Source organism: Podarcis tiliguerta, assembly GCF_965153285.1.
Source record: "Podarcis tiliguerta genome assembly, chromosome: 16".
NCBI classification, from domain to species: Eukaryota; Metazoa; Chordata; class Lepidosauria; order Squamata; family Lacertidae; genus Podarcis; species Podarcis tiliguerta.
Window position 1 is genome coordinate 32,221,467 of NC_139549.1, and position 21,095 is coordinate 32,242,561.

The 21,095-nt window shown below is 46.9% G+C and overlaps 2 protein-coding genes and 1 long non-coding RNA gene across 3 annotated transcripts in view; 1 reads left to right on the forward strand and 2 right to left on the reverse strand.

Annotated features, from left to right (window-relative positions):
* Positions 1 to 223: 223 nt before the first annotated feature.
* On the reverse strand, positions 224 to 7,879 carry LOC310666860 (uncharacterized protein). Its single transcript, XM_083418375.1, has 9 exons — positions 7,517 to 7,879; positions 3,591 to 3,670; positions 3,445 to 3,476; positions 3,179 to 3,295; positions 2,931 to 3,010; positions 2,699 to 2,807; positions 2,515 to 2,598; positions 1,822 to 2,282; positions 224 to 1,719 (listed from the first exon to the last, which is right to left on the reverse strand). Exons 1-8 carry the CDS (start codon positions 7,624 to 7,626, stop codon positions 2,106 to 2,108), a joined length of 789 nt encoding a protein of 262 aa, XP_083274501.1. The 5' UTR covers positions 7,627 to 7,879; the 3' UTR covers positions 224 to 1,719; positions 1,822 to 2,105.
* Positions 7,880 to 12,590: 4,711 nt separating this feature from the next.
* Positions 12,591 to 15,333, forward strand: LOC310667175 (pseudouridylate synthase 1 homolog; the record flags this gene model as incomplete). The annotated part of the gene is made up of 4 exons (XM_083418895.1): positions 12,591 to 12,647; positions 13,616 to 13,855; positions 14,641 to 14,778; positions 15,157 to 15,333. Exons 2-4 carry the CDS (start codon positions 13,814 to 13,816, stop codon positions 15,331 to 15,333), a joined length of 357 nt encoding a protein of 118 aa, XP_083275021.1. The 5' UTR covers positions 12,591 to 12,647; positions 13,616 to 13,813.
* Positions 15,334 to 18,678: 3,345 nt separating this feature from the next.
* The window catches only part of LOC310666938, a 45,028-nt gene continuing 42,611 nt past the window's right edge, over positions 18,679 to 21,095 (reverse strand). Inside the window, exon 2 of the long non-coding RNA XR_014506122.1 lies at positions 18,679 to 19,880. This is a non-coding gene — a long non-coding RNA (uncharacterized lncRNA). The remainder of the gene's footprint in view (positions 19,881 to 21,095) is intronic.

The window sequence follows — 21,095 nt, forward strand, 5'->3', positions numbered from 1 at the left end:
TCTGTGGAAAAGGGCCTATCACGTCACAATGGACAAGTTCTAAAACCTCTTTAGATACTCTGTCACTTTTAGAAGCCATAGGCTTCCTCTTAGATTTGGCCATTTTACATACATTGCAATCTAGGAAACAGTTACAGCTATTTACTTTTAGCTTCTTGCACACCTTCTGCATCTCTGAAAGCGCATGGAAATTGGCGTGACCCGGTTTTATAACCCATTTTCCAACTTTGCATGGCCACATACCTGAGTTCCATTCTTTATCAGACAACCATCCTGTGTGAACTTAACACTATACCCTGCATTAATCAAACAGCTTACAGACAGTAAACAATAGTCCAGACTGCTGACAAACAGAGTCTCTGGTAGAGTAGTGTTGAAGCACTGCAGGAAACATGTTCCCTGGCCATCAATCTTGCTTCTACGACCATCAGCAAGATAGATTGAGTCTTTTCCATCAGCTGGTTTCCCCAGGGTCTTAAAGTCCTCCCGACTGTTGCAGATAATCCTGCTGCTACCAGAGTCCAGCAACCATGTTCCTCGAGGTATCTTCCTCTCGAGAAAATGCAGACACAAGCTGAGCAGAATGCGTGTTCTTCTTCCCTGAAGCGAACCCCTTCTGCTTACATTTCTGCGTCGATTGCTGTCTCTGCTCCATGTCGTCTTCTGGAGGTCTTGCCCTGCAGTGATGTTGGAGATGCCCGGCTTGGCTGCATCTGTAGCATCTCCTCACCGCCATGGCCAAGTCCCAAACTTGGCATTGCCCCATTGGCAGATCCTGCTGCTGGCCCCCTCGGCTGTAACTCCTCCGCTCTTGGAGTTCAGCCTGTCTATCTGACCTTCTTTCTGCTTCTTCGGTCAATCTTCCAACCACATACTCAAGGGTCAGATCTCGGGGACGCATACTCTCCATGCTGTTAATCACAGGCAACCAACTTTCAGGCAAACTTGAAAGGATAATGTAGGTTTGGTCAGTTTCATCCTAACGCTTACCTCTCTGTTGTAGTTGAAGAAACAGAGATTTCAGCGTTTGAAGATGAGTTGCCAAACTCTCACCTTCTTCCATAACAGTCCTGAACAGCCTTTTGGTCAGAGAAATTATAGTTCCAGCAGTTTCTCTGACATGCATTGCCCTTAATAAATTCCAGCACTCAAACGCTGTGCTGGCATTTGCTACATGCAATAACTGAGAGTTGCTCAAACACAGCATAATTTGGGCATGAGCCCTTTCATCCAGCCGTCTTTTCTCAGTAGAGTCCCGTCTCAAAACCTCAGTTTCAACACAGTCCCATAGTCCATCTCTCCTTAACAACTGCTGCATTTTTATTGACCAACTCAGCCAGTTGCTTTCTGAGAGAAGTTCAAAAGGGATGCCTCCCCCAATATTTACAACTTGGGAAGACTGGAAATCTGCCATCTCTGCTGGTGCTTGCTGAGCCCCTTCTGTGGGGTCTCCAGCAATCTCTCCTGACTCTCTCTTTAGAGTCCGACTGGACAGTCCTGGCTGGCACTCACCGGCTTCTAGCTGCTGCCTCTGTTGACCCTCAGGTCCTGCCTGGCTCTGCAACTGGTGTAGCCGCTCTGTGAGTCACCTACTGTGGTCCGCTAGCAGTTCAAACTGTTCCAGTAGCCGACGCTGAGTGCTTTCCTCATCCTCAGATCCTAGCCGCTCCAGCGTCGCTGCAGACAGTTACGGCTATATGTCCTCAATGATGATGTCATCTGGATGGAAGAGAATGAGAAGAGAATGCAAATGCAAATGAAAATGAGATTTCCCCACAGGCCTTTAGTCAAAGGCCGCTGTCTCCAAGGTGTGGGGCTTACCTTCTTTTGGCTTCCGGCGGAAGCATGCCAGTTCCGGCCGAATGACAGTCATCTGCAGAGGAAAGAAAAATCGGGGTCAGATGGGAGCAAGAGAGCACAGAAGCAGCGCCAAGTCAGGAAGGACAAGTCTCCCTCTGTCTTGGGCCCAACCCCTTGTTCCAGAGGACCTCCCTGGGCCCTGCAGCCCCCTGGGCAGAGGTGGAAGGGCAGCAGCAGGAAAGGGGGCAGGAAAAGCCTCTGGCCTCATCCTGGCCCCCAGGGACCCGCAAATTCTGTGCTAAAGATCACTTGGGGATGTGATCTTGGGGGGGATGGAAGTAACCAAAGAAATGAATAGAAGAAGGCAAGGTACTTACTCTGAGTTTGGGATACTTCCGGGCAATGGCCAGCAGCAAGGAGATGCTGCTGGCCGCAAGTTGTTGCGCCTCCCCACTTTCGCCCAGGGCGTATCCTCTGAGGTCCTGCAGGAGGAAAGAGCATTTCAGAGTCAGGGGCCAGTCTGGGCCAAAGCAGCCCCCACTGCCCCCACCACGGAGTCCCTGGCACTTCTGGACCATGAGGGGATGCCAGCTTTGGTCTTGGACCAAATTGGGGGCCAAATAGGCTCTGTGCCCCAGAAATGGGGCAGTCCGTTGGGTAAGGGAGGGGAGGGAAAAACCCTAAAACCACCCCTGATGCCATAGGGACACTTACACTGAGCAGCTGGAGGAGGGTTCCAGGGTTGGGTGACTCCATAAGCAGACTGCCCAGCAGAAGGCGGAAGTGCCTCTTCAGTTCCTGTGGGAAAAGAGAGAAGAGAGTTTGAATGCTGGTTGGATTCTGCAAGGGTGTGGCGAAGAGGAAGAAAGAGAATGTGAAGTCAAAACAAAGGACATACTTCTCTCTTCTCCTCCTCCTCCTCCTTCTTGGCCCCACTCAATACGGCCTCCAGCATCCTGTGCAGGATGGCACTAAGCATGTCAGAGGTGAATTTCGGCCTCATCGTGCTGCAGAAATGAAAGGGAGAGGGTTAGAGTCTCCCTTGCCCCTTTCTCCCTCCCGCCTGCTCTTTCCCCCTGGAGTTCTGCCCCCCCACCCACAACCCCATCGATGCCAAAGACCCCACTCACCTTAGCTGGAGGAGGGCCTCCAAGGCAAGGGCCAGGGTCAGGGGCCGATCCCTGAAGTGCTCCAAGGGCCCCAAGATGTCCTGGAAGAGAACAGAGGAGGAAAATCAGCTCCCACCCCAAACACCAGGCTTGGCTTTGCAGGGCAATGGCAACCCCATGGCCTAAGCCGGCAGGGTCCTCCTCCCCACAGATGCACAGCCCCTTCCCCCCACCTCCCTGTGGGGGTCCCTCACCCCCCCATCACTCACCAGAATTTTTTGGGCTGTCTCCTCCTTGGAGCACGTCAGGGATCGGAGCCCCCTGAGCTCCGCTGCCTGGCAGCTCTCGATGACCCCCAGGATGTACCGCTGTTCGTCCTCCAGCAGCTGAAATGCAAAAGTCAGGCTGTCAGTTCCTTGTGAGGGGAGGACTTCTCCACATCTGAGAGTGCAGAGTGGGAGGCAAAGAGCCCGGGGGACAGCGGGGGGCAGGTCTGAGGGATCCAGTCCCTGCTCTTGTTTTCTCCAATACTCACCCCTCGGGCTGGTATTCTGAACCGCAGCAGAACTGCAAACAGAAGGACATGGGAAGAGGTGAGTCCTCTTTTGCATCCTTGGACCAGTTGCCCCCCATGCCCATCCCTGCCCTCCTCTGTCCAAAAAAGGAGGGCCACTGGCTTACCTGGTGCCACGGGCTGCTCTGTGTCTGGCTGGGGGGCCACCCTGTGGCAGCGCCTGAAAAGGCGCCTTAAGCACCTGATCCTAGAAGAGATGAGTGGAAAGAGTGACTCAGATGCTGACAGCCCCAATTCTTGGGGGTGTTTGGGGGTGAGTCTGGAGAATACAGTGAACCACTGCCGAATTGGCAGAACAGAAATGCGTATGTGGAGCCTAATTGATCCTTGCCGGCGCACTCTGACCAATTCCTTCCATCTCTCTGCAGTTCAGTGACCTGAAGGGGCATCATCAGAGCCTGAAAGAGGCAGCCCAATAATGAAGGGCTGGCAGAGAGAGAAAGGAGGTCCCAAGTGCTCTGGGTTCAAGAGCTACCGCCATGTCAGGGCCCAGAGAGCCTGGCCCCCTCATTCATGAAGTCAAGCAGTGTATACATTTCATGAAGCACTGTTACCAGAATTTTTGGAAAGGGTGGCGGGGGGTTTCACCCTCCAGCAGGCACCATACCCCACTCCGACTGTACCCCAGATCAACACCTTCACGTCTGCAAATGTCCCCACAAAAAACATCCTGACACAGTCCTTTCCTTTTTCTATTCCAAAGGTTGCCATAAGTAAGGGTAGAACATTTGCCCTAATAAAGGCTGAGCCTTTCGCTCGCAAGGCGCTCAACCAATCAGCTCAGACTATCCAAATATCCAATAGCAACCAATGAGCGCCACGAAACGGTGCCCTCCAGCACAAAGCACTGACAACAACAGAACAGAGCACACAGGCACTGCAGCTGCCAACCAGCCGTGGCCTCTGCTCTACAAGTAGGAATTCCCACTGGGAAAAGGGGAAAGTCAGAACCAGCCATGAAAAGCATTCTTGGTCCATTGAAACTAGTCTTTCAAGTTTCAGTCTAGGCTCTTGAACTACCAACCCAGCTGTACGCTTGTGAAACATGGAGCACTTATAAACGCCATCTCCAACTCCTTGAAAGATTCCATCAATGGTGTCTCCGAAAAATGTGACACACCACTTGCGAAGGCAGGCGAACTAACACCAGTGTCCTGGAAGAAGCAAAGATCACCAGTGTTGAAGCAAGGATTCTTCAACACCAGCTTCGTTGGACTGGTCATGTGGTTCGGATGCCTGATGATTGTCTTCCAAAGCAACGACTCTATTCCAAACTTAAAAATGGAAGGCGTAATGCTGGTGGCCAACAAAAGAGGTTTAAAGAATATCTCAAGGCCAATCTAAAAACATGTTGTATAAACAAAATATAATACAAAAAAGAATAAGAGAGGCTAAAATCAAGCATTTACAAGAAGAAATAGGCAAACAAGGAAAATTATTAGTGAAAACACCAACAAACGAGATCGCAAACCAAACCATTAAAATATTGCAAACACAGCTCTCAACACTCTTAAATGATGAAATAGAAATATAAAATGGATGAAGAAAAATCATTTGAATTTGGAAACAGACCCGGTAAATTACTTGCATGGCAGATAAAGAAAAGACAGGGAAAGACAAATAAAGTAGTATATGAAGGAAAAGCAGTGGAGACGGAATAAATAAATGCTTTGTAAAATACTTCACCAATCTATATAAAAAAGGTGCAGAAACTCGACAACAAATTATAAAATATCTTCAAGGAAAACAAATCCCAAAAATAGGTGAAAACAAATGGAAGCAGCTAAACGCACCAGTAACAACATTGGAGATACAACAAGCAATTTCCAATCTTAAACTGGGGAAAGCTCCAGGTGCAGATGGACTATCCGCGATACACTACCAAAGGTTAGAAGATGCTGTAACAATGCCTTTTAAAAAATTAATGAACGAGATCATGCAAGAAGGAAAAATACCAAAGTCGTGGCAAGAAGCCAATATTGTATTAATTCACAAACAAATCACAACTAGAGAATGAGTTAACAATTACAGACCCATATCATTATTAAATAATGATTATAAATTGTTTGCGGGGATATTAGCAAATAGGCTGAAATAGGTCCTAAAGGATGTAATAGACCAAGACCAAGTAGGATTCCTCCCAAATAGGCATATAAAAGCAAATATGAGAATAGTAATTTATCTAATTGAATATTTGGAAATGAGACCCAACAAAAAAGCGGCGTTTATGCTAACAGATGCCGAGAAGGCTTTCGATAACCTATCAAGATCGTTCCTTCAGGAAGTAGCAGAAGCAGTAGGACTGGGTGAAAACTACTGCAGAGCAATAAACACAATATATGAAAACCAGCAGGGATGTTTAATAAGAAATGGTGAAAAGACGGATCCTTGAAATATAGAGAAAGGTACCAGGCAAGGATGCCCACTTTCACCATTCCTTTTTATACTAACTTTGGAAATCCTGATTTTAGAAATAAAGAAAGAAAAAGAGATAAAGGGAATTACATGAGGCTAGGATGTTTTCAAAATTAGAGCTTTTGCGTACAATATTATATTAGCACCTGAGGAGCCAGGAACCAGTCTAATGAAAGCATTGAGGATAATGAATGAGTTCGGGAAAGAAGCAGGCTTCAAGATAAATATGTCAAAAACAAAACTTATGGTAAAAAACATACAGGAATTAGAAAAGAGCGAACTACAGGAAAAATTGGGTTTGGAAATTGTTACAAAAGCAAAATATTTTGGTATAGAATTGACGATGAAAAAGATTAATCTATTTGGAAACAATTATGAAAAAGCCTGGAAGCAAATTAGAAGAGATCTAGAAACCTGGAGTAGATTAAAGCTGACATTAATGGGGAGAATATCTATAATTAAGATGAATGTTTTACCCAAAATGATATATTTGTTCCAAACAATACTAATAATAATGAAAGAAAATTGTTTTGATGAGTGGAGAAAAGATCTAACAAAATTCATATGGCAAACCAAAAAAACCACGCATAAGGTATAAACTATTAACAGATAAAAGGGAGAGAGGAGGACGGGCATTACGAAATCTAAAATTATATTATGAAGCAGAATGTCTGGTGTGGCTAAAAGAATGGATTATATTGGAAAACACTAGTATTTTAAATCTAGAAAGTTTTGACAATAGGTATATGAGAAGATTAAGGTACATAATGGCTTCAAAAATCATATACTCAGAAATTCATTGTTTAAAGTTTAGAATAAACTTTAAAGTTTTACAGTTTTGGAATAAACAGCTATTAGAGCCACAAATCCCTTTATGAATCTCTCCATTAGAAGCCCATGCAGTTAAACAACACAATATGAATCCGAACTGGGCAACATCTAGACAAATACTGGAAGAAGACCAAGGAAAGTTAAAATTAAAAACATGAAGAATTAAAACAATATGGGATGGATAATTGGCAATATATACAATTAAAAAGTATCTTTAAGGCAGATCAAAGAAAAGGTTTTGCCAAAGAACAATCGCTATTTAGCACCATTATATTTCAAAACAATAGGAAATTATTATCAAAAATTTACACTATTATTGGACTATGATTTGATGAAGAGGTAAAAGAAACAATGGTCAAATGGGCACAAGATATCGGCCAGACTATATATTTAGAATAATGGTAGAAACTCTGTCGTGAGGATATTCGCTTTGCCCACCAACCCGAACAGATAAGCTTCGGGATTTTTTTATCAAGGGTTTGTTTAGCATTTTCTTAAGTTCCTCATGTATTATTCCCCAAAACTTCTTTATTTCCTTGCAACCCCACCACATATGAATTATCATTCCAGGTTCTTTGTTACATTTCCAACAAAGGTTGGATTTGAATTTATAAATTTTGGTGAGTTTAACTGCCGTTAAATACCACCTGTAAAACATTTTAACCAAATTTTCCTTTATTGTATAGCAGGTGGTAAAGCGAATATCCTCGCGACAGAGTTTCTCCCATTGTTCTAAATATATAGTATGGCCGATATCTTGTGCCCATTTGACCATTGTTTCTTTTACCTCTTCATCCATAGCGATTGTTCTTTGGCAAAACCTTTTCTTTGATCTGCCTTAAAACACTCTTTTCTGCTCAGAAGGAAGATGGCGACCAGAGGAGGCACTTGGGACATGGCTAGGGGCAGCCATCATCCCTGAAGCATGAGACCACGTACACAGCAACCATTCTGCTGGGGTGATCATCACTGCCCTCCTGGTCTCTGAGTGCCAGACAGGTAGCCATCTCAAGGACAAGAGTGGATCTGAAGGAGGTGAGGACAGGTGACCCCACCTAGCCCCAAAGTCACCCCCCCCCCCCCGCAACCAGGCCTCAAACTGTCCAAAATTCCTTTTCTCTCTTCTAAAAAATCCACAGCTAAAGTTTTCCTCTGTTTTCTCACAAGATGCTGTTGAAAGGCAAAATGTTACTCTTTTATCAGTACGAGAGAGCTTCAAAAAGCTCATGAATAGACTCTGTCAAGCAAGCCTGAGAACTGAGTCTTATCTCACTCTAGTTGCAACATCTTGAAGACGCTGAACTGCAAGGCTCCTCGACCCCCCCCCCCCAATGGCTTCTCATCCCCCTTTCCTGGGAAGAGTCCAAAAGAGTCCCAAGACAGGAGCTTTCTGTTCATGCTCAGAGGCAGGACTCTTGAGGAGGAGGAGGAGAAGGGGAGGGAACTGGAAGGGGAATATATACTCTGTGCAAATGGCTGTGAACTCGTGCTTGTTTTGTGACTATATCACACTTGCTCCTTCTACCAGCCGGATGGCAGAATAAAGCTTTTTCTCTGAAACCATTCCTTGAGTGTCTGTTGACTCCCATTTCCCTTTCCCGGGCGCAAAGCTCTTCTCACCCAAGGCTAAAAAGGCTACAGATCCAACCTACATGGTTGGGGGACATGGCCAGGACAATAGGGGGTACTCAGCTTGGCTGGGAAAAAGGAACATGTGTATATTTTTCTTTGTTTTACTGAATGGGTGTAAGGTGGAGGTCAAGGGAGGGACAGGGACAAACCTGATACTCAGGTGTCCACCAGAAAAACCTCCCAGTTTGTGACACGCCCCCCCCCCCCGGAGATGAAGAGAAAGGGATGCTACTTACAGTCTGCCCATGTCGTCCACACAAACACTAACTAAACCCTAACTATCTAAAAATAAAAATATATACAATGCACAGGTGTGCACAAAAACAAAAAAATAAAAAAATAAAAATATTAAAACAAAGAACAAAAAATAAAATAAAATAAATAAAAGTGTTAAAATAAAAGAATAAAAGAAAATCAAAATAGACCAAATCAAATAAATCAAATCAAAGTAATAAATGAAATCAAAATCAAAATAAGAAAACGAAAAAAAAACAAATCACTAAATCTCCACTCTCGCCAACTGCCACCACCAACTGCCACTACCACCTCTCTCCTCTACGTTCTCCTCACTAACCCACAATGGCCGCCTGCAAGTCAGTGGCTTTTAAAGGAGAAGCAAGAGATGTCACAAAGGAGGGCGGGTCCTTGTCACCGTGGCAACCCCCCCACCAGGACCTGGCCCCACCTGGCCCTTCCTGAGTGGTGATGCTCCTCTGTCAGAACTCGGAGGCACCTGCTGTTCCGCCTGCAGAATGCTCTGATCCCAAACTCTCTAGCCCTACGACTGGCTCTGCCACGATAAATCCATTTGTTTCAAAGGTGCTTGGTGGCTCTCTTTTTCTACGTTTGCTGCGGGGGGCTTAATAATATCACTACCCTTCCGCACTCTGTGGATTAAGCAGGGGCATGGATTTGCAAGCATTTGTAACTTCTGCCACATAATTTTCAGGTGGAACTCAAATCGGGAGAGAAAAGGGTAAATGCAGCCTGCTCTTTCCATGTGGGGGGCACATTTCGTGCTGCATGCAAGTTGAATGGTGGGCCATAACATTAAAGGCAGGCGCGGTGGGGACCTGTCCGGCCTAAGTGGGGAAAGGAACCATCAAATTCGCTCATAAAACCTCTCTGCCATGGGAGCACATGAATTCCAGAGCCATGGGGACATGAATGCTTCACAGTCTGTTGTTTTTCTGCGGAATTCACATTTGGAAATATGCCCAGTCGACTGCAAAGAGCACATACCTGCTTCTTTCCAAAGGAGTGCTAAAATCAATTAACAAGTCCTCAAAGAGGCAGGCCTGTTCCAGTCCCCACCTCAGATAGTCTCAAAGGGTGAGGAAGCCAGTGCAAATTTATCAGCAATTTCAGCAGAAGTTGTGTCTCAAGAGTGCAGCAGCTAACTTTTGGCTGACCAAAATTCTGGCACCTTGGCTGAGTGTCCTGGAGCATGCACAGAAATCCTTGACCTCCAAGGGGGATGTAGCATTTCAAAGACCGCAGGGCAAATATGCTCCTGAGCATATGCAGAATCCTTTTCCTCTGGTGAGGTGTGGGGAACCTTTAGCCACCCCAGCTCTTGCTAGACTGCAACTCCCGTCAACTCCAGCAAGCAGGAGTTCAGCAACATCTGGAGGGCCAGAGGTTCCCCACACCTGAGCTAGGGACTGTGCAGGTATCTGTGGATTCTGGAGTCCCAGAATTCGCCTTAGGTATATTTTTTTCCATGGATATTAGTGACTTCACCTGCCTGATGCTGCATAGGGGGTGACCTAGGATGAGATGGCTGGCAGGAACTCATGCTATGGCCTGGCTGACTTGCTTGCACAGTAAACGGAAGACGAGTTCTCAGTGTGTAATATGATCACAGTGAAGAACAGTGGCAACTTCCCCAAATCTCTTGCTAAGCAGCAAAACTCTGTATTGCTGCGTCTGCCTGCTGGCGTTCACAGCAGAAAGCCATTTGTGCTTCTGCCTCTGTTTTGGTCTCTGAATGGAAGCATGGTTCGTATCCCACTACTGACACCAGTTTCTGTTGACCCTCAGCTGTGGATTCCAGAGTTTTGCAGGAATGGGTAACTTAGCAGCATTTTAAACAGCTCTTGTAAAATTGGAAAGGACCACAAGGGTCATCTAGTCCAACCCTCTGAAGTGCAGGAATCCTTTTGCCCAACATGGCACGGCTTCCACCCTGGGATTAAGAGTCTCACGCTCTACAAACTGAGGCGTATGTTCTGGTATAAAATAAAAATAAATTCAGCTGCTCTTAAGAAAGACCCTCAGCTGTGGATTGTTGGTTGACACTGCAGGGGTGTGTGTGAGAGAGTACAGATCCTCCAAGTGTCATTCTGGTTTCTGACTTGATCCCGGAAAGTCCCGCTTTTCCTTAGGACACCCCTATTTTCATTGGAGAAATGTTGGAGGATGTGGTATGATGTCCCTGTTTTCATCAGAGAAACGTTGTGAGGGCATGGAGTCGTGTGATCCTGGAGCCAAGAAGATCAAGTAACTATGCAACCTTTAGAAGGCAGCTGAAGGCAGCCCTGTATAGGGAAGTGCGTAATGTTTTCTTATGTTTTTATGTATGTTGGAAGCCACTCAGAGTGGCTCCGGCAGCCTTAGTCAGATGGGTGGGGTATAAATAAAATAATAATTATTATTATCATTATATTATATCATTAATATTATAATATTTTTATCATCCAATATTGTTGTTGTTTAGTCGTTTAGTCGTGTCCGACTCTTCGTGACCCCATGGACCAGAACACGCCAGGCACTCCTGTCTTCCACTGCCTCCCGCCGTTTAGTCAAACTCATGCTGGTAGCTTCGAGAACACTGTCCAACCATCTCGTCCTCTGTCGTTCCTTTCTCCTTGTGCCCTCCATCTTTCCCAGCATCAGGGTCTTTTCCAGGGAGTCTTCTCTTCTCATGAGGTGGCCAAAGTATTGGAGCCTCAGCTTCACAATCTGTCCTTCCAATGAACACTCAGGGCTGATTTCCTTAAGAATGGATAGGTTTGATCTTCTTGAAGTCCACGGGACTCTCAAGAGTCTCCTCCAGCACCAGAATTCAAAAGCATCAATTCTTCGGCGATCAGTCTTCTTGATGGTCCAGCTCTCACTTCCATACATCACTACTGGGAAAACCATGGCTTTAACTATACGAACCTTTGTTGGTAAGGTGATGTCTCTGCTTTTTAAGATGCTGTCTAGGTTTGCCATCGCCTTTCTCCCAAGGAGCAGGCGTCTTTTAATTTCGTGACTGCTGTCACCATCTGTAGTGATCCATCCAATATTATTATTGTTCTAAGAATTTTAAGGTCTTACATATATAAAATAAATGTTCATAAATGTACCAAGCACCCCCCCCCCCATATATATATATACCACATGTCTGAAGCCCACAGAAAAAGTCCTGAAAGCATTTTGTCCCTTCCAAATTTACCTCAAATATTGTCTCCCCTTTGTCTTTTTGCTCTCAAATCCTGTCTTAAGGGCACATTTAAGATTTCCGAAATTAAGTAGTTATCATCACAAAAGAATAGCCAGGCTCTCCAGGTAAATCCATGCAGGGGTTTCCTGCTAGCCCCTTCTCTGATGTATGAGGTATTGGGGTGCTCTTGGGTTACACCCCTTCTGTGATGTATGTATGGGGCTGGTCTTGAGCTCCAGGGCGGGGAATTTCAAAAGTTTCTTCCTATAGGAGTTTGCCCACCATTGTTCTGGATCCCTCTCCCCCTTTGTGTGTGGGGTGGAGCACCCTGTTGCAACAGTTCAATCAAGATCAGGCTTACGAGCTGCTTTGCTTCTCACCATTCTCTGCTTGGCCTCTGTTATTTCCTCCTACCGATAGAGAACCTACCAAAGGACTCTAGATGAGCTCTTGGGGACCCCAGAAGCGAAAAGGCGTTGTTCTTTTTCTTATAACAATATCATGGGATAGGACGTCCCTATTTTGCGTGGGAGAAACGCTGGAAGGTATCTGAGCGCGCACACCATTTGCCAACGCTGCTGGACGGGTCCCGCTCCCCCGCAGCCCCAGCCGCTTCGCCCGGAGGGAGGATGCCCGGGAGCGCGCATTCCCCCGCCCGCCCCGCGGCGCGCTCGTCCTCCCCGCCGGCTCCGGGCTCCTCCCCTTCGCGAAGCCGGCGCGCTGCTGCGCTCGGCCCCGTTCCGCCCCTCCGCGGCTGCCGTAGTCGGCCACCGCCGCCGCCGCCGCTCTCCCTTCCCTTCCCTTCGCTCCCACGTGGTTGCCGGGCAGGAGCAGCTGCGGCGGCGGCGGCGGCGGAGTAAGTGGCCGGAGCGGCTCTTGGCGGAGGGCAGGCGCGGGGAGCGAGGGGATCCCTTGGTGGAGGAAGGAAGGAGAGGGAGAGGGACCCCGGCTGCGCCCCGCTCGTATGCCCTTCCTAGCCTGGCTGCGGTCGGGGCGTCTGGCCGCTCATTCCCTCGGGAGAACAGCCAGGGGCTGGCGGCTGAACGGCATGGCTAGCGTAGGTATCGCCTCTTGATCTTCATCCGGGAAATCTTCCTTACAATATGACTTGGATCAGCTGGCGCTTCTTCAGAAAGGTGTTCACTTCAGGGCGCAGGAAAGTGCCTTGATGCGGAGCTAACTCAGGATTTGCAGGGTTTGAGAGAGGGGACCTGGAGATGCCACCGGGGGGCGTTCGGCATCATCGCCATCCTAGTTCTTACTATTAATTAAATTTCTATACCGCCCTTCATCCGAAGATCACTGGGCGGTTTAGGAAGACAAAGATTCATACGGTAATAACAAACCCAATCCATACAGAAAAAGAGATTCAGTGCAGATAAAAAGATAAGATGCATGCCACTGGACTACAGCCTTTTCCTATGCAACGTGGTGTTTCTGTTGCTTTATATTCCGTTCTTTTTTTAAAAGTGTAGTTTTACCTCTTTGTCCCCTGAATTGCAGGGATTCTTCTGTTGTTGATGCGTTACCTGATCTTCAGAGATGTGCATTGTGAGCTGCGACGAAGTTGCTCGTTTTAGCTTGGCGTATGGCATTGCGTTGAATGATGATGTCTGTATACGTATCTATATGTGAAGCAGAATTAAAATGCCTCCAAAACCCCCAGTAGCTCCTTTTGGACTTACTTGCTTGATTGCCTTAAGAAAATTGTCTTTTGTCAGTAGATTTTGAGTGATCGATTCAATATCTGTGTAAAGAAGGTTTCTGTGGCTGACGTGCCCTTTAAATGAAGGACTTCATTAGCTTTCGGATGATCTCTTCTAGTGCTTTGCAATGGCCGAGGAGTTGAGAACCGTGGCCGGCAACCAAGCCAAGAGGCTGAAGAGCAGCTGCAGCAACAACGAGGAGGCAGCGGAAGAAGCTTGAAAGCAGGAGGAAAACGGGCATGAACCGAAACGGATCAAGACCAGTGGGGAAGAGGTGGAGGACGGGGTGAAGAGGTTCCCCAAAAGGAAGGTTGTGATGCTGATGGCATATTCAGGGAAAGGCTATCATGGGATGCAGGTGAGTGGTTCAGGTACCTATGCTTGGGGAGTGTTTGTGGAGTTACCAGGCTAATTTGTCATTGGCCTTTGTTTAGGCATGTAGGTATAAGATGAGGATGGGGATTGGTGGTCTTGCTGCTGCTGCTCTGTTTTGTCCACCTATTTATTTATTTAAAGCGGTGGGGAACCACTGGCCCTCCATATCTTTGAGGCTGGTGGGAATTCTAGTCCAATGACATTTGGAGGGCCAAAGGCCCCATGCCCTGTGATTCACACAGGTGAATACCACTGCTTCCCCCTGTGCTATAGGGAGCCTTCACTGCCTTTGTGACAGTAGAATTTGAACACAAGGCTGCAGAGCGGAAGAAAAGCAGGGCGACTCCCATCTTGCCTCCCTTGAGAGACCAAGTGCCTTTGGGTCCCCTCTTAGCCACCACTTTTAAGACTTGGTGTCTGAGTTTGCTTTCCTCCCTTCTTCCTCTCATTTCCTCTCATTTCTTCCTCTCATTCCTCCCTTCTTCCTCTCATTTCTTCCTCTATTTTCCCCGCAAGTGCCATGTCTTCTAGATTGCAAATCTGAGGGCAGGGACTCGCCCACTACTGATGTTTGCAAGTTCTTCCTTTTAGCTAAAGGGCAGGCTAAAGAAACCAGACCAGTTACCACGTTAACACCTTTCTTTGATCCATCCCAGGCACTTGTGCCTGGTCTGACTTCCTGATCCTTAGCTCATCCTTTGTAGCAGCCAGGCAGCTCCAGCTCTGGCAAGTGAGATGCATTCAATCGTTTCTTCTTTTTCATTCCAGCGCAATGTGGGGAATGCTCAGTTCAAGACGATTGAGGATGACTTGGTGACAGCCCTCATTCGATCAGGCTGCATCCCAGAGAACCACGGTGAAGACATGAAGAAGATGTCTTTCCAGAGATGCGCCCGGACAGACAAGGTGATGCGGTTTTGTGTGTGCGAATGGGAGTTTCAACAGCATGGAGTGTCGGTATTGTGGATTGCAGCCCTGGGGAGCTCCTGTCACACAGTGTAGAAAATACTGAGCTTGATGGGCCAATGGTCTGACTCTGTATAAGGCAGCTTCTTATGTTTCTATATGTGGCACCCTAACACATATGTAATATACATGGTCCCCAGGTTATGGTTCGGCATAGAGACCCTTGCATTCTTCAACTCAGTTCCATTTTGTTTGCTTTCAGATTATGCTAACTTCCTGAATCGATGATTAGGACCCTCAGCCCATCACTGTCTGATGGAGACTTTTCTGGTTCCCTCCTCCCTGTTGATTTTAATCCCTACCTGTTGATCCACACAGGGTGTATCTGCAGCTGGGCAGATCGTGTCGCTGAAGGTCTGGTTGATAGACGATATCTTGGAAAAGATAAACCACCATCTTCCTCCTCATATACGAATTCTAGGTAAGGGAGTAAATAACAGGAGCTTTTGGTTGTGGGCCTTGATCTCGGTGATCTCACCTTTCCATCTTTCATAAGCAGAGCAATAGGGATGAGCCCTTCTCGCCAGCTTGTAAATGCATAGGCAAGGTGGGCCTTGGTGTTGAGGGTGCTTTGAGTTAAGCTCTGTGACATCAGAAGACCCCTCCTGTCCCCCAGGTGCAGGAGTAGCCAACCTGGAGCCCTGCAGATGTTGGACTCCAGTGTCTATCAGCCCCAGCCAACATAATCAGGGGTTAGGGATGATGGGAGTTCTCATCCAACCACTTGACTACCCGGCTCTTCTGGATAGACTCCAGAAGGGACCTACAATTAATTAGGAACGCCACGTTTCCTCATTGGTATCCACATGAGAACAGAGCATTTTAGAGCTCGTTAGATGACCAAAATCCTTGCCAGCTTTCTTAAGAAATGCCTTTACTGAGTTGCGTTTCCAAGTGATGCCCGCTGCAGTCTTGGATGGCCGCTATAACTAAGGTCCCATACACAGACAGACTTTGTATTTGTGGTCAACCACAGGTGAAAGACATCACTCATTATCTGTTAACCTGCCCCTTATATAGGTTTCTGAAACCTTGGTTCTCAGGGACAGCTCAGTCGGTAGAGCATGAGACTCTTAATGTCAGGGTCATGCGTTTGAGCCCTCTGCTGGGCGAATAGTTCCTGTGATACAGGGGGTTGTACTAGATGGTCCTCGTGATCTTTTCCAACTCTACAATTTTATGATTCTGTAAAAGCATGATAGCAGAAAGGGTTTGGTTTCTTTTGAGTGACAGTAATATCTTTGTAACGCACAAAGTAACCCCTTCAGGCCTCCCAATCTGGCCCTCGAGACTCTCCCCAGGGCACACCCCTCCCCAGTACTGCTTTGCACCCTCCTTGAGTGCTTTGCCAGGCTAGAATGAACCCTGGGAATACCTGACTTGCCTGGATGGGGGTTAGAGAGGGGTGTATATAAACTATCGCCAGGGGTAGGCAACCTAAGGCCCGGGAGACGGATGCAACCCAATTGCCTTCTCAATCCGGTCCACGGACGGTCCGGGAATCAGTGTGTTTTTACATGAGTAGAATGCGTCTCTGGGTTATTATTGGGGCCTGCCTGGTGTTTTTACATGAGTAGAATGTGTGCTTTTATTTAAAATGCATCTATGGGTTATTTGGGGACGCAGGTGGCGCTGTGGGTTAAACCACAGAGCCTAGGACTTGCCAATCAGAAGGTTGGCGGTTCAAATCCCCATGACAGGCTGAGCTCCCGTTGCTCGGTCCCTGCTCCTGCCAGCCTAGCAGTTCAAAAGCACATCAAAGTGCAAGGAGATAAATAGATACCGCTCCGGCAGGAAGGTAAGCGGTGTTTCCGTACGCTGCTCTGGTTTCCCAGAAGCGGCTTAGTCATGCTGGCCACATGACCCGGAAGCTGTACGCCGGCTCCCTCGGCCAATAAAGCGAGATGAGCACCGCAACCCCAGAGTCTGCCATGATTGGACCTAATGGTCAGGGGTCCCTTTACCTTTTATGGGTTATTTGTGGGGCATAGGAATTCATTCCCCCCCCCCCCACAAAATACAGTCTGTCCCACCACATGGTCTGAGGGACGGTGGACCGGCCCATGGGGAAAAAATGTTGCTGACCCCTGAACTATCCTACTGTAAAAAAGAAAATTTTGCAATCATTGCTTTACCCACGATTGCCCCTGGCATGTGGCAGCTTCTGCAGAAGGGAAGGCAGCCCTCAGGCTCAAAGAGGTACCCCAGCCCTGGTTCACAAAACAGGAAATGAGAGGGCATACTATGCATTGAAAGCATATCTCCCTCACCCACCTGCTTTCTGGGAACTGTGGCTTACCTAGAGCTACAGTTCCAGCACCCTTAAGCAAACTACAGCTCTTGGGATTATTGGAGGAGAGTGGTGTGCTCTAAACGCATGGCAGGCTTTGCAATCTCCCCTAAAAGCTTCCTCCTGCAGTTCCACAGGTCGGTTTGGAGGTGCAGGCTGCCCTCTGCTGCTCAGTCCTAGCACTTCGGGGAAAGAAGATAAGATTCTTGCAGTGGCAAAAGAAGCTCCATCTGCACCAGTCTCAAAAATGGCCTCCTTTTTCACTTGCTCCTTCAGTCTTTTCAGACGAACCATAGGATGTTTATGCTGATCGGATTACATGCCGATTACATATGAAATCCGCCTTTCTACTAGCTGGCACAGTGAAGGTTACACAACCAATTAGAATAGGTGGCGATTTGCTTGGCCATATGGCTTTTGGGTTATCCAATTTCCCCCCCCCCCCCCCCCCGTCTCTTAACTGCAGTTCTTTGCTGTTTCCTATGCCCCTTCCAGCTAATCTCTGCTCTGCTTTCTTTTCTGCCTCGTTTCTTTTATGTTGCTGCCGCCAATCATTTCTGGGTGCAACTTTCCTATCTGAGGGCAATTTACTTGGAAGAAAGTCTCTTTGCACTTCGTGGGGTATGCTTCTGTGTTGGAGTGCCTGAGACTAAGGAACACAGGCTGGAATATCCTTTATTATTCACTTGTAGGATCGCTGATCGTTGAAGCGCATTGTTAGCTGCATTCAGAGGTGAAGTTTAGCTGGAGTGCAGTAGCAATCTAACGATGCCCTGAAACCACAGGCATTTTCCTTATTTTCAATAGGAAACAATGATAGAAGGAAGCGTCAGCAGATTTTATGCAATGCTTAAACATTGAACATGGGCTTTTTAAAAAAATGAGCAACATGACTCTAGATCTGAAAAACTAATAGGCAGAATTTTTGGCCCTGGTCTAATGATAGGTGAGAACAGTGAACAGACCCTCCATAGTTCTACGCTTCAGGGTTTCAGCAGGCAAAACAGATTTCGAAAATGTGTATTTTCAGCTGTGGTGCAGGTGTGCCTAAATTGATTGTGGGCATTTCCTCCCACTTCTGGTGAGCCAGGGTGGCTCAGCAACGCAACTGCTTGTCTCTGGTGGAGGGGAGCTCCTCTTTCTCCTTCACAGAGCCACCATGCCTCCAGGCAATGAGAGTCTAAGTCCAACCCTGGCAGGCATGTCCAAAGTCTGTTTCGGGGCCTAATCCGGCCCACCGGTCGGTTGAATCCAGCCCCTAAAAATCTACGACAGCACTGACTGCGACATGGTCACTCCCTGATGGTGAGCAAAGAGGACCTGTAGCCAATCTAAGGTTCTGCACTTTGGCAGGAAGAACCAGATGCACCAATATAAGTTGAGGGACACCTGGTTTGCTGGTAGAGAAAAGGATCTAGGGATCTTAGTGGACCACAAGCTTAAGATGAGTAAACCTGAGAGTGATGCAGCAGCAGCCAAAAATCTTAATTCTATTTCAGGCTGCAACAACAAAGGTGTCCCAATGAATGGAAGACAATAAGACAATGAAATTCAAGACAGTAACAATTTATTGTGCATTTATTCATAATCCATTAAAAATATTTACTTTTATTCCATTCTCTTCCAGTTCTTTTTCTTCTTGGCACGTGGAGTTACACAGGGAGTAGATCATATATCCTAAGGAACGGAAAAACCTAAAATTCCGTGAGATCTTTTGAGGCAAAATAATGTTAACAATTTTCGGATCTCTCTCTGTCCCCTGCCCTGTCCTGTCTTTTGCAAAACAAAGGTGTCAACCCTGTGCCCAGACAGCAAGACCCTCCCCCCTCGGCCTCCCTGAGGTGGTCCAGAGGAAAGAAGAGCAAGGCATAAGGCCCCAGCTGGGCTGCAGGAGTTGCCAGAAGGAGGCCTACAAAATGCCACCCAGCCATCTTAGGGACTCCACTCTGCATCTGTGTAGGGTTTACTCAGGAGCCTTTTCTTCCCCTGAAGCCATCCGATGAGATCCCTGTCAGTGTTTGTAAAAAAAAAAGGAAAGGGTTCTGACCTCCCTTTGTCTCCTCAGACCCTTGTCGGCATAAAAGAGTCCACAAGAATACCCTTGCAGAGTGCTTTCTGCTTTTATTCTTTAAAGTCTTTGTGCAAAAGTGACTGACCAACTGTACACACCTCAACACTACCAGCTTTCACTAACTAACCAACCAGCCCAACACCAAACTAGCATTTCTCACTCTATATATACAACCCGGTGCAGACCGCTGACTCATGCTGACCCAGCTTTTTTGAGCATTAAAGAAACAGCGGCCATTTTAGCCGTGACACCCCTTCTGTTTCTTAAATGCGAAAAACCCCAACAGAAACAATACATACATACATACATACAGTACACTATATACATAAACCCAGTTTTGTCATCAATTCATTATGACATGTTGCTGGCAAAGGCTTGGTAAACAAATCAGTAATATTATCTTGTGATTTACAATACTCCAGTTTGATTACCCCATTCTGTACACAATCTCTAACATTTGCATGACAGATAGCAATATGTTTTGATGCGGATTTCATTATTTCCAAGCCCGCTAATCCAATGTACGATTGGCTATCTTCATACACTTGGATAGGCAAATCTACTTTACCATCTAGATCTTTTAGTATCTGTATAAACCACATGATTTCATTGCATGCTAGTGACAGGCTCCCATATTCTGCCTCACAGGATGAGGTCGCAACAAATCCTTGTTTCTTTGACCTCCATCCAATTATGGAATTGGCAAACACCATAACCATTCCACTTGTAGATTTTCTAGTAGCTACACAGCTTCCCCAGTCCGCATCAACAAATACTTCTAGTTTTTCGTCTTGTGTACTATATATCATCAAACATACATTTAATGTCCCCTTTAGATATCCGATAAGCCTTTTCAAAGCACACCAATCGGCAGTACTGGGTTTAGATACACGTTGGCTCAGAACATTTGTAGCACATGCAATGTCTGGCCTTGACCACTGGCTTAAATACAGCAGTGATCCTATTTTTTAGTGATACAACTCAGGCTGATCAAATTCATCATCGCATACTGTCTTTGGGAAATCTGGTGTCATGGGAGTCTGATCTGGCTTGCAGTTTTCCATGCCAAACTGCTCTATCAAACAAAGAATGTTCTCTTTCTGGTTCAATAGGAAGCTTCCATCAGCTTCCTGACTTACTTCTACTCCCAAGTAATTGCTTACAGGCCCTAAGGCTTTAAGCTTAAACTTCTTTTCCAGTTGACTTGTGAGCTTCTGGATCTCATCTGTGGAACTCCCTGCTACAAGCAAATCATCAACAAAAACTAAGAGCATTAGATATTTGTTGCCTGTCCCCTTGGTGTACAACCAAGTTTTACAAGGGCTTCATTTAAACACTGGTTCCAACACCTTCAACTTTGTTTGAGGCCGTAAAGAGCCTCTTTTAAAGGCCAGACTGCACCATTCCCCTCTTCAAACCCAGGGGGTTGTCTGATTAACACTTCATGGTCTAAATTTGCATGCAGATATGCAGCATCAGGTAGGGACGCGGGTGGCGCTGTGGGCTAAAGCCTCAGCGCCTAGGGCTTGCCGATCGAAAGGTCGGCGGTTCGAATCCCCACGGCGGGGTGCGCTCCCGTTGTTCGGTCCCAGTGCCTGCCAACCTAGCAGTTCGAAAGCACTCTTGGGTGCAAGTAGATAAATAGGGACCGCTTACTAGCGGGAAGGTAAACGGTGTTTCCGTGTGCGGCTCTGGCTCGCCAGAGCAGCGATGTCACGCTGGCCACGTGACCCGGAAGTGTATTCGGACAGCACTGGCCCCCGGCCTCTTGAGTGAGATGGGCGCACAACCCTAGAGTCTGTCAAGACTGGCCCGTACGGGCAGGGGTACCTTTACCTTTACCTTTATGCAGCATCAACATCAAAATGGTGCACTGCTAATTGTCTTGCAGCAGCA

Coding starts and splice junctions, on each gene's coding strand:
- LOC310666860 (XM_083418375.1), bottom strand. CDS start 7,626: ATGTCCCAAGTGCCTCCTCTGGTCGCCATCTTCCTTCTGAGCAGAAAA. Junction 3,477..3,590: donor AGAGCAGCCCGTGGCACCAG/GTAAGCCAGTGG, acceptor TTCTGTTTGCAG/TTCTGCTGCGGTTCAGAATA. Junction 2,599..2,698: donor AGGAGGAGGAGAAGAGAGAA/GTATGTCCTTTG, acceptor CTTTTCCCACAG/GAACTGAAGAGGCACTTCCG.